The sequence below is a fragment of the Mercenaria mercenaria genome, chromosome 9, assembly GCF_021730395.1.
Source record: "Mercenaria mercenaria strain notata chromosome 9, MADL_Memer_1, whole genome shotgun sequence".
NCBI classification, from domain to species: Eukaryota; Metazoa; Mollusca; class Bivalvia; order Venerida; family Veneridae; genus Mercenaria; species Mercenaria mercenaria.
Genome location: NC_069369.1, coordinates 59623846 through 59648068, shown reverse-complemented (window position 1 = coordinate 59648068; position 24223 = coordinate 59623846). Strand labels below are relative to the sequence as shown.

General features: G+C 33.7%; 1 protein-coding gene across 1 annotated transcript in view; it reads right to left on the bottom strand.

Annotated features, from left to right (window-relative positions):
* LOC123547234 (TWiK family of potassium channels protein 18-like) overlaps window positions 1-24223 on the bottom strand; it is a 123467-nt gene that overhangs the window by 51551 nt on the left and 47693 nt on the right. Inside the window, exon 2 of the mRNA XM_045334165.2 lies at window positions 19038-19188. Coding sequence (XP_045190100.2) covers window positions 19038-19161 — 124 coding nt within the window. The 5' untranslated portion in view covers window positions 19162-19188. The remainder of the gene's footprint in view (window positions 1-19037; window positions 19189-24223) is intronic.

The window sequence follows — 24223 nt, the reverse complement described above, 5'->3', positions numbered from 1 at the left end:
ATGTTCAGAACGTAGTGATACATGCAGACGTAATTTGGTACGCTAAATATATATAGTACATGCATACACAATAAAATGTTAGAATTAATATGAAATACCCTGCTTACATCAAGCTTTACGTTGTTAAAGCATAAATATAAATTCCTAAAAATTTCATTCATAACATTATGGGAAACATTTATGCCAAGTAATTTAAAATCTCTTCACCAATGGCAGAGTTATGGACCGGACAAGAAACAGACCCATTAACCTTTGACTTCTAAGTGTTACCTTGACCTTGGAACTAGAGGTCTGGGTATAGCGCAAGACACATCGTCTCATTATGGTGAACATATATGTCAAGTTATTCCAAAATACCTTCATAGATGGTAGAGTTATGGACCGGACACGAAACAGACCCTGTTAGCATTTGACCTCTAAGTGTGACCTTGACCTACTAGGTAGGGGTCTGAGTCTTGCGCATGACATGTCATCTCATTATGTTGAACATTTATGCTAAGTTATTTCAAAACCCCTTTATGGATGACAGAGTTACAGCCCAGACAGGAATTTACACGGACGCACGGACGCACGCACGGACGGTCCACTACTTTAGGTTTGTGGGCCAACAGCCAAAGAGCCATTTTAAGGGGCCAACAATGGCCCAAAATAACCTGCTGAACAACCAAAAAGGTCCCCCCACCAGTTTCGGATACATTGGGTAATGGGCCATATCTTGAAAACACATTTTATACCTCCCCTGAGGCCCTCTGATTTATTTACAGCAACAATCAAAGGGCCATGGCCCCTTGTTTATAAAAGGCCCCCTATTCACCTCTGGGCTACTAAAATGGCACCGCACGCACGCACGGACAGTGCGATTTTAATATGCCCACCTTCGGGGCATAATTAAATGTTTACCTAAAGCAGTGTATGCAATAAGAGAATATTTGATAATTGCCAAAAAAAAAAAAAACGTTATATTATAGCCTGACCCTTATAAGAATGGAATAGTCTGACCCTTGCGATTATGATATTATTTGAACCACATATATAACTGAAGTACTGTAACATTATTCTTTAAATTAATAACAAGGCTTAAACTCCTGCAGAAGGTGCTCTGGCTATCACTGAAATTGTGCTTACTTTCATTTATTTGTTTAAAAGACCTCTGATGTATGTGAACGTCTAAGTATGAGATCGGAAACATTTGACAGATGTGATGTTTAATCTGATATGAGTTGCAGACAAGTTATGCAGGCGAATAATGAAGATGAAACTGTTATTATTATCAAAGGATCTTATTTGCAGAATTATTCAGTGCAAGAACTTTGAATAGTCATAGCTTAGTGAACATCTCCTAGGAAACAGTTTTAATCAACCATATGACAGGAATTGTTCAATATATTACTAAGCAATAGTTACTCGAAAAGGAGTGTCCACTGTCTCAAGGTATATAACGTTAACACGAAAATCAAAACATCAGCTAATTATATAAATATGAAATTAATCGGCATATCGTGAAGCTGTAATTAAAGAAGAATTAAGTTTGTTTGCATCATTTAGTTGTATACTATAAATGTTTTTCCACAGATTAGAAACAGATTTTGTTTATATTGCAATATCAGTTGGAAATTCGTTTTTGTGAATGGCCTACAAAACAAAAAAGGAGTAATCAAATTATTCCATTTGTTAGTCATTTATCAAAATGGTAAAGATTTTGCTACGAAAACATCTGTTTTACTAATATTGCTATTGAATCATAATACAACAGATTTATCGAAAATTCCTGTATCTTCGTTAATGTTTCCTCTCATTGAGAAACTGCATAATATTATGATATTAAAGTTAACTTTAGAGTGGTATCAAGATAAATACAATCTTTCAACTACTAAATTTCTGGAGTTAAAGCATTATAACATAATGGTTAGTCGAAGTTCAAACTATACAAGGGGCCTCCGTGGCCTAGTGGTTAAGGTCGCTGACTTCCAATCACTTGCCCCTCACTGATGTGGGTTCGAGCCTCACTCGGGACATTGAATTCTTCATGTGAGGAAGCCATCCAGCTGGCTTGCGGAAGGTCGGTGGTTCTACCCAGGTGCCCGCTCGTGATGAAATAATGCACGGAGGGGCACCCGGGGTCTTCCTCCACCATCAAAGCTGAAAAGTCACCATATGACCTATAATTGTGTCGGTGTGACGTTAAACCCGACAAAAACAAAACAAAAATCAAACTATACAATGTAATGTTAATACACGTTATAATTCTCATATGTAGGTCTGGTACGACGGTTCACGGGTCTGTATTAGGGTCATTGTGTAACTGTTTAATTACATGGTCGCTTGCAAATTTCAATCAAATATATGTTAGTCTCGCCTGGAACATGTATTCAGCGTTTGCATTAAGCGGTGCCGAAGAGATTACGCGTTTGCATATGGAAAATGATATTTCCAATAACCTTGAACAAAGGCATTTTAACAGTCCAAAAGTAATGATTAAATACTATTTAACTTATTTGGTCATAGTCGAAAAAAAACAACCATTTTGTATATTGTGTGCGACAAGTATTTTAATCTATATGCGTATGAATCATATTTTAACAAAATTTTAAAATCTTCTACAGATATAAAAGACTGTACAACGCCGGACAATTCTAACAAAATCTGAGAAATTCCCGTATTTCTAGGTCATAAAAAATCTTAAAAATAATGCAATTGCTGGTATAAAAATTCATTGGTTGGACCAGGGCTTATCTATTATTGTATTTTTACTATGTCTTATTTGCATTGATAGTGTTAATATGAATTCATTCTTTATTGCTTGTCTCGGTGAAACGGAATTATACCTCTTTTTGATTCACGTCAGAAGAGCGTATTTTCTTTACTTTGGAACGTTTACAAAACATTAATTACTTATAAGTTTACATTATATGCATACATTCAGCATATTTCGTTACAATACTGTATAAGTTTAAACATTTTAAATCAAAATACAGCTAAGCAACGACTTACTTTAAAAAACAGCAGTGGAATAAAAAATATTTATGTATTCAGTTCAAAGAAATTTCCTCGCGATATTGGTTTTAATGTCACATGGCGCGACATGCTTCAACTGTTAATTTCGATTAATAATGCCTCATAAGCAATTCCCTAGCAATGCCATAATAATTTCTGGAAAGAAAAAAGTAACTTACCATGGAAACCTAAGCAGATCGCAAATGTCTTTCCTGATAGCTATTTGATATAATGTATTACAATGTAGCTTGATAATCTTACTAATTAATCAAAACAGCAGTGAGTTACAACTAGCTGACAGAACTATGTTCACTTTAGGAATTTAAAGTTCCGAACGGCTCATTTTATACCTTTCCTCTGTGGATACTTGTTTTGTTTTTCAAAATATTTCAGCTTCATCTAATATATTTGATTATACGAACTTATTATATATTTGCCATATGGTAAGGATGAAAGTTATTACTGACAAAACAGGGACGTTGGCAGTTACTTGCGGAGAACAGGTTTGTACTGGTACAGAATCCAGGAACACTGGTTAGGTTAACTGCCCGCCGTTACAGGACTTAAATACTGTTGAAAAACGGCGTTAAACCCAACACAAACAAAACAACAACATGCGAAATACATTCAGCCACTCAATTTCATTGTGTTTTGATCTATTTTCATTCATCTACCAACCATCTATTACCCACTATGGATAGATTAAATAAATGTATCTGCTACTGACTGAAGTTTGAATAATTATAGTAAAGTAAGTTTGCTAGACAGAATTAATTTAGTTATGTTCCGTTATAAAACGCAAATAGGTTTCTGAAGAACGCTACTGGATGCACATACCATTAAAAATGGTTTAAAACCCTGTAAAATATCCATTGAAATAGGAAAAACCGTTAATTAACCCCATTAATTCCTGCATCACTCTATTTAACAGGTTTCACAATATTAATGGGTTACATGTTAAAATACCATTAAAACACTCATTTTTGACCATGAATCATGCCATTAAAATTTTAGTTTGTTAGATAAAATAGTTAAAGGCTTTGAAAAAATAGTGAAATTCTGTATATCTTAAATTTAACAGGGTTATTCATGGCTCTTAACTTTGATTTAATGCCCATTAAATGTTCAGGCTCTGTACGATTTCATTTAAGGGTAAACTTAATGGCCCTTAACAGCAATGTGATTCCCATTGAATCCTACATTCTGTAAAATGTGATTCGTATATTTTCTTTTTTTTTTGTTTTTGGCTTGCACTCCTATTGAATGCTTATAATTCCATATATATTGTTCTAAAATGGACTTTAATCACAATAAATACATACTACGCACACATCGTCTATAATATATCATGATGTTATGTTGAGTTGCTTTAAAGCTATTTCCCCTTGATGCAGTTACGCCATTTTTTTTCAAATGTTTGCCAAATTGTGTTCCTACAAAAATCGGATTTATTTCAATGGAAGTCGGATGAAAACGTATTAATTTATTTAATAACATCAATCTACAATATTTTAGTAAGGGTAATTACGTATTGATGCATGCCACTTTTTCTGTTTTTTTGTTTTTGTTTTGTTTTTCTTGTCCAAATAATCAGCATTTGTATAAGAAAGTGGGTGGGGTAAGGAATTTACATTATAAAATGTGTTCAGACTAGTTTAGATTTCCAATCCTTGAGTAGAAATTAAGGTTTATAGAGAAGTGAACAGTACACATGGTTGTGAAGATTTACAATCTGATTTAAATACATTTGGAGCATGGGAAGATCAATCGCTTCTTCGTTTCAATGAATCAAAGAGTGTAGTACGCTTGATAAGGGATGGGGGAAGCTACTTGTGATGCAATCCCTCAAACATTTGCTCTTAGCTGTTTAAGTGCATGCACCTGAGCACAAAGTACTGAAGTAGAGCTAAATTGTGATTGCCCATTGTGCGCTGACATTGTCATCAACAGTTGCTTTTTCAATACACCTGATGCCTAATGTCTGTACCAATAAAAACTTGGTCAGAATGTTTGTCAATATTATAATGTTGAATAGTTAAAACTACCCATATGGTCACTTGATCTATTAAACCGGTACCTGTAAACCCTTCTCAGTAAAACACTTTACAATACAATATCCATTTAGTTTCTTATTTCATATGAACATATGACAGAATAAGGATACAATATGACAAATGTTTGTACGAGGCTGTTACAAGTGTTTACTTTACAAAATAATAAGAGAAAAAAAGAAGAAACAAATATTCTTCTAGCATTTTACAAAACAGTACGTATGTATAGATATTATTACATGTGTAGTAATACGTAGGTAAAATCAATACGGCAAAGATGTCTAATTCTGATGGCAAATTTTCTTGGCCCTTAATTTGATATACCATTAAAATATTACGAACCCACTGAAATTGAATCTGACATAAATAATGAGACCATTAATTAATTTTTAATAATTAACGGCCATTAACAGAGTATTAAAAAAAATAATGGCCCCATTAGTTCTTACAAATTAATGTGGAATTAAGGGGTACTTTTTAATGGCACATTAATTTCATGCCAATTAAAAATGTTCATGCAGTTTTAAGGAGCCTGTTAACTTACTTTAATGGATTATTTTAAGCAGCTTTTCATGGCCATCAAAGTCATTTTAACAAGGTATATTTTACCAGGGTTTTAAATACTTATTTCATGGCTTTTTAATGTATGGCATTAAAACCTGTGGTCATGAAAATCCCATTAAATAGTAAGAAGTAATGGGTGAATTTTCATGCTGACATGTTAAAAACGTTTGAAATAATTATGGCCAATTTCATGACCCTTTTAATGGCATGTGCATCCAGTAGTGGAAGGTGCTGTGTACATCATTTACTGATTCAGCAAACTGCAGTCCTTGCATATTGACGGGCAAGAATTTCTAGAATTGCAGAAACGATCAATTTAGAGATACACCTTAAATCTCAGACAGACATTGTTTATGAATGCGCCAAATTGTACTAGAACAAAACTGAAAAACAAGACGGTCGTCTTGTACACTTTCAAAGTACACAGCATAGTATAAATTAATAAAGAGGACACGTAAAATATCCGAAAACGAAAATTTACCAAGCAACACAACTGCTTTAAGATCATGAATGAGAATAAGAAAGTTTGTTATCGTTAATTGCGAAGTCTGTGAGGATTAAAATTGAATCTTATTTCCATGCATTCTCATAAGAAAGAAAATCGTAAAACACAAGGATTAAGTACAATTTCCACATAATTTCGTATTCATATGCGTTCGTGTTGTAAATATCAAAATGTATGGTATCCAACATCACCGCTAATACATCTTAAATACGAATGTAGGCAAGTTAGAGAATAGGCAAGTTTAACTTAGAGAAAGCATGATGCTCGAACTTGTTCCATTACGAAATTAAGACCCCGGGTTTACCATGGTTCGTGTTTCATCTTCGGTAACTTTTCTATTAGTTCTTTATTTCGCTTTTTCAATATCAAATAATGACATCTTAGCTAAGGAAAATCCGGATTCATCTGTAGAAACTTGATTTGTCATTAAAAAAACACGTAACTATGTAAACAGATATATAGCAACTGTCGCTTTGACATTCTGAGCATAATCTCGATCTAACGTGTTTGCAATGTTCTGACCGTGCTGTAAACCCCGATTCCTTTATTTCTGTCTGAAAACAGTTTACTCATTATGTTAATAGAATGCATTAATTTGAAGATTTTTATATAAGAAACGCGCAAAAGCGGCACCAACCATTCGATCTCAATACTTATCAAAGAATATACACTTTTATTTAATTATTTTATTTTCTGCCAATCCTTACTTTTCCTCAAGTCGAGATTATGAACTTGAAAAATCCCCTTGAAGGTTCTGTGGAAGCATAGAAAGCAACCAGGCGAAATAATTTCAGACCAGAATTAATGTGGTCGACACTGCATAATAGCAAGGTAGTAATATACCCTTAGTGAATTTGTTTGTTTTTTTTGGGGGGGAGGTGGGGGGGGGGGGGTTTAATGCCGTTTTTCAACAGTATTTCAGTCATGTAACGGCGGGCAGTTAACCTAACCAGTGTTCCTGGATTCTGTACCAGTACAAACCTGTTCTCCGCAAGTAACTACCAACTTCCCCACATGAATCAGAGGTGGAGGACTAATGATTTAAGACACAATGTCGTTTATCAAATAGTCACGGAGAACATGCGACCCGCCCGAGGATCAAAGTCGCGACCCCGCGATCAGTAGACCGACGCTCTTACCTACTGAGCTAAACGGGCGAGTCCCTTAGTGAATAGTTTGTTTGTCAATAGTCATAATTATTTGCCCTCGGTCAAAATGCCGGTTAATAGTCCAAAATATTTGCTATGTATTTCTATAGTTTTTATATATCGATTATTTATAAGTTCATATTATGTACATACTGAATGTCTCTCTAGAAAGATGAGTCACTTTAAACATTTGGAACCGTAATAAAAGTATGATTTAAGCAAAGACTTACTTATCAAAACCGGTGGAGTATCCAATCTTTATTCAGCAATTGTACAATTATTGTTCACAGACATTCACTCGAGATATTGGTCTTATAATCTGATAAAGTCTCTCGTAAGCCAACATATTCGAACATGAATCCCAGTAAATGATGTTTCTTCCTAAGCAATTTCCTACAAATACCGTTTATTGGGGTTTTCATACACAAACAGTGTTTTGTCATGGAAATTGAACGAATCTCGTTATTATATCCTCAAGCTCGTAGATATTAAATATACACTGAAACTTGATTAAACTATTGACAGCTAAAACAAATTTCACCAATTTTTAAATCTGGCATATTTTTTTCAGGAAAAACCTGACAAAAATTGCATACATCATACATTTATTTGTGAAAAAAAATAGACAAGTTCATTTCTCGTGCATTTTTATCAAATATTTTGTATTCAGATATCGCAAAACATGAACAATTCTAGGGTATGTATACGTGTACATATATAACGCGACCAAGACAAACTACATCTAGGTATGTTCTTTTAAAGAAATTGAAGTTTTGATTCCTGACAGTTCCTGACAGTACTTACTTTTGATGTCTTTCTTTCTTGCCTTTTTTTCAAAATGTTATCTGCATTTAGTATTCAATGGATTTAATTCTGTATCAGCGATAGGGTGACAGGCAAAACAGCGGCATGCGAAAAACACAAGTCGCTCTAAGTAAACACCTCTGTATTTACGATTTACCCATCACTGATACATTATAATAAATATTTCTCCTAATGTCGCCTGAAAACAGTAGACGGAATAAATCACCGTACGAAAACTAGCGGACGAAAACTAGACGGAATAGTTATGTGTGCTTATAACTATAAAGTAAAACCTTGTTTTATGACCCATAAACTGGTTTCGCTGTATTCAACAAATGTATTTCTTACATATTGACAGCGCTGCAAACCAAAATACGATTAATGATCAATTAAAAAATCAACTTGTAATCGAGGGAACACTTTGCTTATCATTACAACAATCTGTAACATAAGCGAGTGGATTGAGAAATGAACAGGCTCAATTTAATTTTCAATCTCCATCCGTGGAATGGTATGTGAAAACGACCTTGAGTCTCCTTAAGTCTCATTCATATTGTTAACCCAAATAATACTTTACTGATTGTCTCGGTAAAACGAATGGCACATCATTTTTATCTAATTTAGGAGAAAGAATTTTCTTCTTTGAATCGTTTTCAAATTTAAACATTAATTACTTATACGATTACATTATATACGTCCGTACCTTCTAGCATACTACGTTACAGTACTGTTAAAGTATAAACATTTTAAATCAATATTCATAAACAGCAATGGAACAACAAATATTTAAACATCTAGTTAAAAGAAATACCCTCAAGATATTTGTTTTAATGTCTCATATAACACGACATGCTTCAAGTGTTAATTTTGATTAATGATGCGTCATAAGCATTTCCCCTAGCAATGCCGTAATAATTTCTGGAAGGAACAAAGTGACCTGCCATGGAAACTTAAGCAGATCGCAAATGTCTTCCATGATAGCTATTTGATACAAAATATTACATTGAGACTTGATAATCTTACTAACTGTGCAAAACAACAGTGAACGACTGTAAAGAGTTATTTGTGATAACACATTAAATACGTAAAACGAGCCAAATTACAACTAGTTAACATATCTATGGTCACATTAGGGAATTAAAGATTCGGTTTCCGGACGGCTCATTTTCTACATTTCTTTTATGGATACTGTTTTTTTTAATGTTTTATCCACATTTCGTATTTTTGATTAAAGGAACTTATTACATATTTGCCATATGGTAAGCATGTAATTTATCATTGGCAAAACAACAACATGCAAAATACATTAAGGCACTCCATGGAAATCTGGAAATCAGTAATGGAAATCAGTAATGGAAATCAGTAATATCATTGCGTTTTGATCAAATTTCATTCAACTACCAACCTTTTACCCACTAAGTATAGATTATATAAATGTGTCTGCTATTGTCTTAGGATCGGGGACTGTAGTTGGAATATGGCATAATACATATGCTAGACATAATTATTTTAGTTATGTTCGGTTATAAAGCGCAAATAAGTTCCTGAAGAACGTGTTGTGCTGACACTGATTCAGCAAATTGCAGTCCTTGCATATTTACGGACATTAATTTCTAGAATTGCAGAAATGATCAATTTAAATCTCAATTTAAATCTCAGACAGACATTATTTATCAATGCGACAAATTGTGCTAGAACAAGTATGAAAAACAAGATGATCGGTTTGTACACTTTAAAGGTACACAGCATGGAATAAATTAATGACCAAGATTAAATCAAAGCGCTGAAAGGACAGATTGCCAGTGCTTATTGAATGATATTTCAACCAATACACCTGAAGAATCAACATTTCATTGTGCATAGACCGGTCAGGATTTGAACTATGTTGGTAGAGGTCCACTAGACAATGCTACATGCCAAATATCTTAGCTCTGTGCACTGTAGTTCAAGACAGGAAGATTTTTAAAGGTTTTCCCTATACAACTCTATGCAAAACTAAGTTTGCCTCAGGGTGGGGCCAATTTTAACCCTAACCCTTAATCCTAATATTTCGACAAACTCCCCGCAACGATTATTCCCCCTTATGGTACATCAAATATATCATAATGAACAAGGGAAGGTAACCGCTGTGAGGAGGAGGTTGATATTTTGAATGTGAATATAAAGTTCATAATAATTATAGAATCCGTTGCTTATTGTTTTGTTGCTTAAAATAGTAGTCGTCAATTGTCACACACTCGCACAATACCAAGAGTATAAAAAATAAATATGGGACTGTTTTTACACGTCCACAATATTTGTGTGATACGGTCACATAGAAATAGAAGGAAAACTCAAACGACGCGAGGTTGAACCTTGGTAGTTGATTTAGAGCTATAGCCAGTTGCTAAATGAGTAAGGTCACGCTAAATATAGGAAAAGCGAATAAGTATTGATCAAGCCATATAGCTGGATAAGGCTCTCTCAAAGAATAAGAAGGTTTGTTCATGGCAAGCGTACTGTTGTTTATTGCGAAGCCTAGAATATTCAGTTGGGGATAAAAGTGACAATACATGCATGCGTTCTCGTAAGAAGGAAGATCGTTTAACAGTTTGATTTAGTAATCTTGCACATGCATGGTGTTTCCGTATAAATATGCTATTTTACGTTCGAGTTTTATTTATTAAAATTTTTGGTATCCAACGTAAACGCCAATATATCTTAAATATGAACTGAATGCAGCCAACGTAGAGAAAGCATTATGCACTTCTGTATTTACGAGTTCCTGAGCTCGGTTCAAATTTATCAGGGTTCGTTTTTCATCATAGCTGATTTTTTCTATGTATTCATTCGTTCGTGTCGTCTGTTTTACTTATTACAAAGTGATCTATACAGATACTCGGGACGAGGTTTTATCTAAATATCATAAAGCAAATACGTCATGTAAATAAATATTTTCCATTCATAAATAGCCACACCATGAGAAAACCAACATAAACTTGCATTTGCGACCAGCATGGATCCAGACCAGCCTGCACATCCGCGCAGTCTGGTCAGGATCCATACTGTTCTCTTTCAAACCCTATTACAATTAGATAAACCATTAGCGAACAGTATGGATCCTGACCAGACTGCGCGGATGCGCAGGCTTGTCTGGATCCATTCTAGTCGCAAATGCACTATGTTGGTTTTCTCATGGTGCGGCTCAAATGGAATTCATTACATCAACCAGTACATCGCAACAGAAATGTTATAAGCAATTGCATAGAAAACAAGTACGAATATTAAGTAGGATTATGTAAGTGACACTCTGCATTTTTATAAACATAAATGCAGATCTTACTTGTAGAATCTTTACAAGCAAGAACTTTTAACAATCAAGGATCATAGGAATTTGCTTTAATCAATGATAGTTTTAAACGATTAAATAAGTGTATTATATTGATGTCTTCGCTTACAGGAAGGCATTTTAAGACGATCAGGATGTTACAAATAAAGAAAAATGTTAGCTAGCGATAAATAGGGTCGGATATGTGATCGATCTTTTGCTGTTTATATAGTAGCAAGAACTCTAAATAATCAAGGATCCTAGGAATTTGCTTTAATCAATGATATTTTTTTAAAACGACTGAATATATTACAAAACAACATTTACTCAAAAGGAGAACCCACAGTTGAGACAAAATATTCCCTAATAAAGGAATTGCATAACGAAATCGTCACATTTTACATGAAATTAAACAATGTATAAATGGACATTTTAAAACAATTCATAATGAATTATTTTAATCTTTAGCCCGCTGCCGGCAAGGGATTTTGCCTTTGCAACCAGTGCAGACCAAGATCAGTCTGCACATTCGTGCAGGCTAATCATGGTCTGCACTGTTCGCTATTCAGTCAGTAAATATTCAGTGAACACCCCTTCGTATAATAAATGGTATTGTCCAAATTGAATGATGGGCCGTCCATTATAGAAATTTAGCAGGATAAAGGTTAAAGAGCTATTGCAGAATGATCATAAGAAGTTAAAATAAATAATTTAGGTAATTTACCAATCCCTTAAGGAACTGCTTTAATCATTTCTGTTGAGTGAAATACGAAGAGTTAACTAATTAGTAGAGGCTGAAAATTTATATTATGAACTATATTTTTTTTTCTAAGGAGTGTCCAAAATTAAGTTTACAATGTAAACAGGAAATAGTAAAACTCACTTAATTTTACATCAAATTTGAAGGTAATCGCCATCACGCATTGACTCATTTAGATTCAATTCAATCTTCAAACTCCATGCTCCAGCCATGGAATGGTATGTGAAAACGACCTTAAGTCCACATAACCTATATCTTATTTGTGTCGGTGTGACGTTAAACTCAACAAAAAAAACAACAAAAAAACAAAAAAAAACAAAAAAAAAAAAAAAACAGAAAAAGAAATCGGCCAAAGGCAAAATAAAAGAATGCAGAAAATAACAAGAAAGCGAAATTTACATGTATTAACCACACGATTTTGCGAAAGTATTTATCACGAGTTCAGTTATTTTTTCCGAGACGAAGAAAGTAAGTAGGTAATTAGCATGATAACAAGTATGATAAATAGACATATCACTATAATCAGAAAACATCTTTTATGGTAAACCAACAAAATCGTATTCATAAACCCTCGTAAGAAGGAAAATGGGAAACTAAAGTACCCAAATTCTGCAAAATAAATTCATTTTCTGTCCGTAATGCTTAATGACTAACTGTGACAGTTTAAAGGATTCAACATTGATTATGAAAGGAAAATCAAAATCACCTTAATTAATACCAACATGAAACAACTAGAAAGAGGAGATTGTCATGCTTCATTTAGCTAATATTATATTCTTTACATCACCTTAAATCTTTACCACATTATCTTTTTTGTAAAAGGCGTATTCTAACACGATCAGATTTCTCATTTGTTAAAGAAAGAACGATTGAAAATAACCTTTAATTTAAAAATTAGCGATTAAGAACGGTTTACTTGCAGATCGGTGAGAGAACATGATGGCGACAGTTATGACGTCTTATGACGTCAGTTATGACGTCAAATTAATGCATAACTTCCACTTATTATTACCCTGAAAAATGAAGTCCACCATAAATATTTAATGATATTTCAATCAGCACGTGAGAGTGAAAATAAACAGGACATTTTGTGGATCGTCGTCTGCTTTACCCAGAGTACATTGTTAACAAGTTCAGATGCTCGGTTCGTCGTCTGCTTTACCCACAGTACATAGTTAACAAGTTCAGATACTCGGTTCGTCGTCTGCTTTACCCACAGTACATTGTTAACAAGTTCAGATGCTCGGTTCGTTGTCTGCTTTACCCATAGAATACTGTTAACAAGTTCAGATGCTCGGTTCGTCGTCTGTTTTACCCACAGTACATTGTTAACAAGTTCAAATGCTCGGATATTTAACCGCTCGGGCTGGAGCAGTCTTGGTGCAGTTTCTGCGCCTCTGAACTCTGATTCGTGGTAAATCAAACATTCTAACACGATCCGATTCATTTTCTTATTAAACAAAGAAGGTAGAAAACAGTGAATTATAATACAACAAATCACTGTTCTGAAGTCACAGTTATTACGTCATGGCGTCAAACGGCATAGCGGCGCGCTAGAAAAGAAATCGATTGAACATGGGCAAATATTTAATGAATGTCGTCAAGAATGTACTTAAAAATCCTTTTTAACGTGTTAGAATCGAAATAATATATCTCATCCTGAGATTTGCTCTTGAATAAATCATTGTTTGTCGTTCAGATGCGTACTATTATATCACTCGGGCTGCGGCCTCGTGATATAATTCCTTCGCATCTGAACTCCAAACAATGATTTATTCAACGACAAATCAGTGGATGAGATATATTATTTCTTAAATCTTAAATAAACCATGCAAAGACCTTGGTATTTTGATAAATAAATAAAAGGGTTAGCATGTACTTCGCACTTAGATCTATGCATATATTCAACATATGATGTTAACTTAGTAAAATATGAAATATACAATTTACAATTTGATCTGTACGCATAACAACTATACACTATCTCAAGTCTTAAGGAAAACTAAATTTTTAAGTAAAAAAAAGATTTATAACTATGTTGACAGCATTACATCGACCTCATATCCAAAGCTAATTATCCTGATAGTCTTTGAATATACTTCCTGTAAACGAAGACATCTCGCTCTTTTTATCAATATAATACATTTATTAGAGCTGTTTTATTTTGAAACACGCACAAGCTGATTCGATCGCAAAATTAATTGGAGCTTGACTTATTCTTTTTATAATCTGCTCGGGAAATGTAATATAAATGTTCCCCCGTTTTCCTTTCTTTCATGCACTTTGAGATTACGAGCTATACTTTTATTGGAATGTGTTCTCGAATAAAGCATGTTTTGACTTTTAGCAATTTCGTATGTCAAACAACGTCTCAGCAGAAAATTGTTCAAGCTGATAAAAGCTTGAAAATCTTACTTTCACTGGCCTTCGGTTTAGAGTATATCACCAAAACAAGAATCTTATAAACGGTATCGTTCAATATTTCCTTAAGGTCCATATAGGGAACAGTGGTTGGCATTTTTTTCTAGCCGGCTAGCTCGCAGCACTAATAATGAAGATTGGCGGTCAAATTACAGAGGTTTTGGACTCAAAAATGTGTGTATATGTTGAAATTCAATGAATCGACAGAATGACCCCAGGTCATTTTTAACTTTCTTCAATTCATAGAAATATTTACTATACTGTGTTTATTTCGAATTTCTAAACCAACTTTCATTTCAATAAAAGAATGTTTCCTGGTTTTTAAAAAATTAAAATGTTCACTTTCTTTGTATGGACTTAACCATACATGTTCTGCCGTACTGTCCCGTACTGAAAATATTCTGAAAAGTTGTCCCCCTTTGAAAATGAATGTCATTTGTAAAGAAATAAAAATGAACAATTGCTGAAAACTGTGTTCCACTTAATTATGTAAATTTCAACACTCGCATGCGATTGCAAATGAATCAAACTAACATGTGTAACAGTTCTTTGAAAATGGTGAGTTTTTGAAGGCGTTTGACTGCCCGGAAGTGGGTCCCATTAGGAAGTCTTTTTTTTTCGGAATTCAATGTTTATTTTAGTATACTGACACTTGTTTTGTTGTTTTTGTAATGATAGCGTGTATATTACTTATATTACTCTACAAAACAAGTGTCAGTATACTGATATAAGCATTGAATTCCGAAAAAAGAACTGTTTAAACAGGCCCCACTTCCAGACAGTCAAGCGCTTTTAAAAACTCACCATTTTCAAGGAATTGTTACACATGTTTGTTTTGATGCATTTGTAATAGCGTGCGAGTGTTGGAATTTCACATAACTAGGTGGAACACAGTTTTCAGCGATTTTTTATTTTTATTTCTTTACAAATGGCATTCATTTTCAAAGGGGGACAACTTTTTCAGAATATTTTCAGTACGGGACAGTACGGCAGAACATGTAATGGTCAGGTAAAATATTGGTAACAGTGTTGTTCGTTCATAAAATATTTCTGTGTTTTGGTAATATACTCCTAAACCTTCAGTTAGGTATAAAATACTAATAAAGCAAAACAGTTAAAAACAACTTCAAACAACAATCATCTACTTTGCGCACGTTACTCATATGTTACACAACCTGATTAAAAAAACAACAAAAAAACAAAAACAAAAAAAAAAAAAAAAAAAAAAAAAACAGTCATTAAACATCCTACCCTTGAAGTTGCAAATCCAAATGAATTATTCCTTTTCAAGACAAAATGGTTAAAACAATCATGTAAAAGTCCTACATATTTCATATGATCACGTGAATCTTTTATGTTTCTTTCGTGCAGTAGTGATTAAAGTGTTTGCAATCCAACACAACGCACAGAATGTAACTAGGCTGATTTTGCTTGTTTGATTACGAAATTAAGAAACCGGTTTTGCCACGGTTTGATCTTAATCTTTGGTTATATTAATATAACCATTCAGCCTTGGCCTCTGTTCTCTAATCACAAAGTGATATACATAGATAATCTTAACGACGAAAAATGTATTTTCCATTCAAAAATTGAATATATTACGACTATCATATCAGCAATGAAATGTTATACCAAGTTACATAAAGCCTCGTAGTAAGAAATTTAAAGACGATTAGTGTTTTATCCCTCTTTCATGATAACAAACATACATACTTACCAAATTTCATATTTGAAAAATACAATACCTACACAATACCTGTCTAAAAATACGATAACGTGTATAAAAGGTATGTGTTTTAGGTTATAAACACTACATACTTAAAACTGTATAAGTTAACACGAAATGCATATGTAATGAATATACATTGTTAATAAACAACAGCATTTTTTTCTTTACACATGACTGTAACATGATATGAGCCGCGCCATGAGAAAACCAACATAGTGGCTTTGTGACCAGCATGGATTCAGACCAGCCTGCGCATCCGCGCAGTCTGCGCAGTCTGGTCAGGATCCATGCTGTTCACTAACGGTTTCTCTAATTGCAATAGGCTTTAAAAGCAAACACCATGGATCCTGACCAGCCTGCGGATGTCTTGATCCATGCTGGTCGCAAACGCACTATGTTGGTTTTCTCATGGCGCGGCTCATATGATATTTAATTGTAATCGGGCTCTACATAGACTGTAAGTTATAGAGTCGGGTTTTTGTGTGTGTTTTATTTGGGTTTAGAGTCAATTCAACTCAGTTCATATCATATAGCGATTTTACAGCGTTTGATGGTAGCGAAAACCCTAAGTGACCCTCCGGGCATTGCTTCAGACATAGGCGGGCACCCGGATAGAATCATCCACCTTTCATAAGCCAACTAGATGACGTCTTCACATGAAATATTCTACACCACTAGCGAGGTGTAGACCCACATTAGTTAGAGCAAGTGATTCCAAGTCAGCGATCTTAACCGCTTAGCAGGGAGGTAGCCAGTAATGATTGTTTTTACTTTATACTAATTGATGAAAAACTGATTTTTCAGTGACTTATAATCGATATCACTTAAATATACTGCATATCACTCACTGTGATAGATCTACCTGGACTTTGTGAATAAAGAATATACTTTACCTCGAAGTAACAAAAAAATCACAATTTTACTCGCGCTACGCGCTCGTTAAAATATATGGAATGTTCTCACTTCCCATTGAAATGTTCCATGCGCACTCACACCAGTGTTTTATGCAGGGTGTTAAGCATATTTCGTGAAAATGTTTTAAATTTATCTCAGCACTCGGTGATAAAGAAAGGGAAGATGAACACAGCTCAGTTATGAAAACAACTTCTTAAAATGATAGTCAGAAAAAAGTAAATAAGCACTTATGTATTAAGGTTCAAATAGTAATTTAAACTTAATGCAAACTAGTAGTCAGGTCGAAGTTATAAAGAATTTCAGAAGATATTTTGCTCGTTCTGCTCTCAATAGATTTTACAGTATTTGTTTGTTGGGTTTAACGTCGCCCCGATACAATTATAGGTCGTATGGCGACTTTCTAGCTTTGATGATGGAGGAAGACTTTTCAGTAATTAACATATCCTACTGCTTCCCAGCCAAGGTCAGTTTACAATAAATAAATATGTTTATGTAAAATTTTAAAGAGCAATTACCAAGCTGTCTTATATGATGTAAATGGCTAAGAAAGTATATTTCAATCATATTGAAAATTCCTGAATGACTGATTTATTACCTCTACCGTTCCAAACAGGGTTGATTCACATCTCACATATTGGCAAATATAATTAGAAGTCATATTTTACGATAACTATCAAAATTTATATACGAAAATGTATTTATAGCACCAATGCCATCGATTAATGGTTAAGAACTATATCAAACTGATGGAATATACTCTTTAATATATTAATTGGAATGGAATAGATTAGTATTAAAATGGCTCTACTACTTCCGCAAACTTCAATAAGCCCAAATTAGCCTTCACGCATGCCCGAATGGTGAAATGATGATCGATTACATATTCGCTACATGCTGTAATGTTTCCTGTCGACACGTACTAGAAAAAGGTATATTTCTATTGTCACACAATTGTCTTTGAAACTGTGGCGGCTCGATAAGGTAGAATGCGAGCAATAAGCTGTTCAATCCATATTTAATGCTATAATTATACTTACAGAAGTTGTTCATTCCAAAATGATATCAGCTTCAAATTTAATAATAGTATGGTAGTGGACGAGTTAGTAGTTATTAGTTCTGCAGCGAAAATATTGCGCGTCTTTATGAGCGCAACATTATTCCGCGAAAGAGCGAGTTCATATTTCTAGATGCAAATCTAATTACCTTTTATTACATACACATCTACTTTAAAATTATTATATAAATGATTCAAATTTGTTATTAAGCCTGAGTGACATTGAAATATCGTCGTTAAAGAACTTTTAAATGCGACGGCACCTAGTACATGAAACTAACGTCACAAATGACGTCACACGCCCGATATGAAATTTGAATGTCAATATGGAAAAATATTGACGTTTCAGGTCCCATTGAAACTTTAAGGAGATTTTAGATTAGTATGTAATAATATGTATTCTCGTTAGGCTATTCGGAATTCTTCGGATGTAAATAAAGCGCATATGAGCCGCGCCATGAGAAAACCAACATAGTGGCTTTGCGACCAGCATGGAACCAGACCAGCCTGCGCATCCGCACAGTCTGGTCAGGATCCATGCTGTTCGCTAACGGTTTCTCTGATTGCAATAGGCTTTGGAAGCGAACAGCATGGATCCTGACCAGATTGCGCGGATGCGTAGGCTGGTCTGGATCCATGCTGGTCGCAAAGCCACTATGTTGGTTTTCTCATGGCGCGGGTCATATGACTTTCAGTAAAAACCAGAGAAAGCCGATGTCGCAGAAGGAGAATAAGTAATGTGGAGATTGTAATTATGGGTGTACAACTTCCAACTTAATATTTACCTTGTTCATCTTGAAATTCTGTCGGAACGTTGAGTTTCCTCTGTAGCCTTGGTGATCTGTTTGGCGTCCTTGGAGACCGTGACCCAGGACTGTCGAGCATACCGTTACTGTCTACTTTCTTCATACTTGGATACTAAAATACGTCGTCTTACTGTGAAACAAAAAAGAGTAAAAAATACTTTAATTTTTTATTGACAAACTTTTTGTAATGAAGGCCCATTTAACAGGGTTCTGTCATCCTATAGTCCTTAGTTTTAAAATTAGATGCCGTTGTTTCATGATACTGATAGATATTTCAACTATTTTATAAATACAATGAGATCAGAATTTAAATCAATATACTATGTCAATATTCTTAGAGTTTTTTAACAGAAATATTTTTGTTTGGGTTCTAGTTTTTCTAATTAAAACTAAAGGATTATATGTTAACCTGTTGTATTGCACTTAACAGATGAAATCATGTCTGATTAAGTTTAAATGTAATAAGTTTCAAGGATCAAGTTTACTGACAAAGCCATGACCCTTGTAGAAACATGATACAGCAAATGTACCTTAAAACTCTTACAGATGTGCATAATTTTAGGAATAATATTCTATAAATAATCCTAGAAAAGAAATTGGACACATGTAGTTTTTACATCCATCAGCAATCTTGCTTGTGCTGAATAAACCTCGGGTGTCCATGTTTCTAAGCACATTAATTATAAGGTAATATTTCCGGGAAGAATAAGGAGCTTTTAATGAAACACTCATCTCCAAAGCAGATTTAAAATTTGTACCTATACAAATACCAAAAGCTTAAGTTGTATGCACTTAGGAAATTGTATCTAAATTAAGGAGCAGAACTATCTCATCTGTTGAAATGTTGACAAGACACATTTAAAATGTTTCTGTTCTATGTATTACTTTCAAATTGGCTAAAACGTGGATGACCAATTTCAAAATCCATTGACCCTATCATTCATTTCAAGGGCAGTCTTCATAAACGTACATAATTATCTCATTTAATAATGTTTTTAAGTTAACAAAGTCAAAATCAACAGATATGGAAATTGATTCTCCGATATTCAAAGACAATATGCTGAGAATAAACACGGATGTCTTTTTACTTTGAAATTCCTAGAAAAGGACTGTCGATTTACAGACGTCACTTCCCTTTAATATCCGCCAAGTCGATTATTGAAAGGTGTTCTACTGTGAATAAAGAACTGAATATCTATTCTAATAGCTGACAAGGAATTTGCTGGAAGACTTAATACAAACTTTGTCATAATCAAATAAGCAATGTTCTATCCATATGAACATATTAAGAGATTTTCTTTATGCGCTGCCCCGAAGTCTGATGTAATGTCATGGAGTAAGTGCATTTAAGTCAATATAGTTCACTAAACTACAATGTCTATACCGAATACGATACTTGTCTGTACTGGCATACAGGTATCAACAAAAATGAAAATGAAACTTACATATAACTTTTTATCTGTCACGGTTTTTTTCTTTTAGTACTGATGTTAATAATATCTCTGTATGTTCCGTTAGTGTTTTTTTCATATTATTAATTTTATAACTTACAAAATATCCTAAATTAGTGGTCTGCATTATATATGTAAAAGTGTAAATACAACAAAAAGTAGGTTTAAGCTATATGTTGCAAAACACACATATATATATATGAGAAAAAAACATGTACTGATTCACACTGAATTATATCCAAGTTCATATGACCAATCTGGCCCGAAATATATTAATCATAGAAGAACAATTCCGAGACGTTTGGAGTTTTTTTAATAAAACAAACATTTAGCAAAAGAAAATATCCATATATCAACTACAGCGTAGGCAGACGCTTGTTGTACCAAGTCATCCGGGTGAGGTTTGTTTTTTATGGAGCCACTTACTTAGAAGTTTCAAGTGTCTATCTGTCTGATGTTAACAAGAAACAAGTATCCCGGCAAGGATGTTAGAACATTGGAACCTGAGTGCAAAGTTCTTGCACCTGTCTATAACCATTATCAACAGGTTGAACTTTCTATAACTTTATCAGAATGAATAACTCATGGTAACGTTTTTTGTGTGGGTTTTCCATAGTTTGGCAATTTACCCTGCATGGTTGCGTTCCAGTCTTTATGTTTAAATACAGAGTTTTGATCACTTTTACTAACATAATTATTATGTGATCTAGATATAAATAGGTGTAAGTCTCTTAAAGTCGATAACGATGTCCTAACTTAATGAAGGTCATTTATTACAGCAACTTCAAACAGACACCAGCGTTTTCTAATCATCATTATTTAAATTATACGATACATAAAATGTAATAAATATTTCTTGGGGAAATTCACAGCTCCATTTAATGCTTTAATCACTAAAAATGACAGCAACACCTTCCATGCAGATAAAGGTAAGTTTAGAGTCACGCTAATCAATGGAATCTATAATAACTTTTTCCTATTAACAGATTATAAATATACTGATGCCTTTCTGTTGGGTTGGTCTAGAAACAGTCGAATATTATGCAGAGACTTACCATAAGCCCTTTTTACACAAGGGAAACACTCGTATTTTAATCTTGTGAAATTCTGTTGATTTGGACTTTTTTATTAACATCGTCTGTTTGTTGATAAATTTCACCACAAAACAAATGTTAAACTTTCCTAAGGGCATTAACTGATTTGATCTTTACATAGTTTTCTTTTCAGACTGCTAATCCTTGTAGTAATTATGTATGCTCTTTTCATGGCTAGAGGTAAGAAGTGCATGGTTTGCATGAGGTACTAAGTCAATAGTCACATACGCCTGCAATAATGTCCTAGCGGAGTTGTCTCCATTTTGTTCCAAAGTGTTTACCCAGGATCTTTTTTTTTTTCAGCTCAAAAAAAAACCTTTTTCAGAAAATGATATTTTAATTATTTTTTTTCTGACTGTTTACTTCGATGCAGTTAGCTACATGTACATATATATCTAAAAAAGGTTTGCCTACTTAAAAGTTTTTTAGCTCCACTACCTATATCATAAGCAGTAAAAGAAATATGCACTCACAATATACCTACTTTAATTCCTAAAGATAATTTCTGGAATCAACTTAAAACTTTTTTTTTTATCTGAAACACTGAAAGTAATATCCAAACCTACATGACCACACAAACATACAAACTGCAATTAGAAAATCACTCTGATATTTAACAAACTCCACATTATATTGCTTCCTTTCAAATTCCAAATTTAATGACGCTGCAATATTCTGCACTTACTCATTTAAATGCTTATAAATATCTTCTCTCAGTAATTTGAACAATATACGGTTAATTGCAATAAACGTTACAGGCTGTCGATTTTCTGACTCAGTTACTAATTACAAAGTGTTGCAAAACATAATTGAGTATTACTGAAAAAAAAACAGATGCAGAGGTTCTTAGAAAATACTTGTTAATGCATCATTTGTCTTTACTTGTGCAGTGCTCGTATTTAGATCAATTCAAAGACATAATTTTGTGGTTATTTACTGAAACTTTGCTACATTTATTGACTTAATTGACTTAAAGGTATGTAGTTCCTTTGTTAGTACAAATATCATGTGAATACAGAACTTATCTGAGTCTTTATGACTGAAGTATCAAACTATGGTAGAATAAAGAAATTATTTCCGGTTATATCTAAAAATCATCCCCGGCATTATATTTTGCTTTAGCAGTGGCCAGATGACCATGTTTTGGACAACAAACCAAGATTTGGAATATTCATGTAAGCAAATAATCCCATGCCAATTTTGCAGGTATTACTAATTTCTAAAATTGGTACACGTTAGATATGTTTGTATAATACAGCCTAATAATACGTGTGTAAATGATGTATTTTGACCAAAACAGTTCTGTCTATGTAACTAATGTGTTAAGTTGTTCTCGTGTTCTGTATTTCGATGAGAATCCATATAACATAAGAACATAGTAAATCAATGAAATTGACACAGTCATGTCTAGACGGGTGCATGTCAAACTGGCCAATCAGAACAAGGCCAATGTTCCATATTCATTTACTTACAGCCTCTTTCAAAAAATGCAAAATCACCAAGTACAACGACATATCAAAATTTTCGGTTTCTTGATCTTTTTCGTTCTGTATGTCTGTATTGTATGTGTGTCTTTTACTACTTTTTTTCCCATATTGTTCTCAGTTTACAGTATGATTTACAACACTATGTGTGACGTGATCTGATGTTTAATTTTTGTATGGTGTGACTTTAATAAAGTGATGACTGAACTGTTAAGTTCTGCTCTGTCCTACTTTGAATAAGCAAAATTTCGTGGATATCTATATTATAAAGTGTAGCTGGTATGTGCTAGAGACAATTTCTGTAGTATCTAATTATGATTTTCCTAGCTCCATTAAAATATTCATCTGCAGCTGCGTTTATTGAATGTTGCAATTCGAGATTTAAGATTAACATTTCGTGTCCAGTAGCAATATTTTTAGAATTCCTCTTCGGCCAAAGTCCAATACATGCTGAACCATTTTCTACAATGTGAGAGTAACAACATTGCTTGTTTGATTCCTATAAAGCAGAGAGATGACACAGATTAGAATCAACTGTTGGCCTAAAACATATATCTCTCATAGAAGTAAATTTTCGAGAGGTTTGAAGAGTTTAAGAAACAGGTAATTTGAAAAAAAAATGTCAATACTTAAAATATAACGTGGGCATACACTTGTTTTTCAAACTTAGCCATCTTGATTGCTTCTATTGAGCTACTTAAAAGGTTTTAAGTTTCTGTCTTGATGATGTAACAAAGACAAGCAAGCCGCTAACGATGTTAAAGTATCGAAACCTGAGTGCAAATATATTGCATCTATTTAAAACTTGGATCAATATATTAGACGTTCTATAAAATTCATGGAATTATTCTGAAACTATACGGCTTTGTCGAAATTATACATGTACCCAATTCAAACTTATTTTACTACAGATGATGTCTGGGGTATTTCTTGGATTACTGTTAACTTGCATTGCCCGCGGGGTATCGACACTTTTCCTTTTCTCCTACACCCTTGTGCCAATTTTCCTAATATTCAATTGCAGAATTGTGGTCTGTTTCAAACAAAATATTGTTAGGAAATTGAGAATGCAGATATACCACAGTGCCGTATAAAGCAGATAGATACTTTAAAATCATTATTTTTCGCGGGGATCA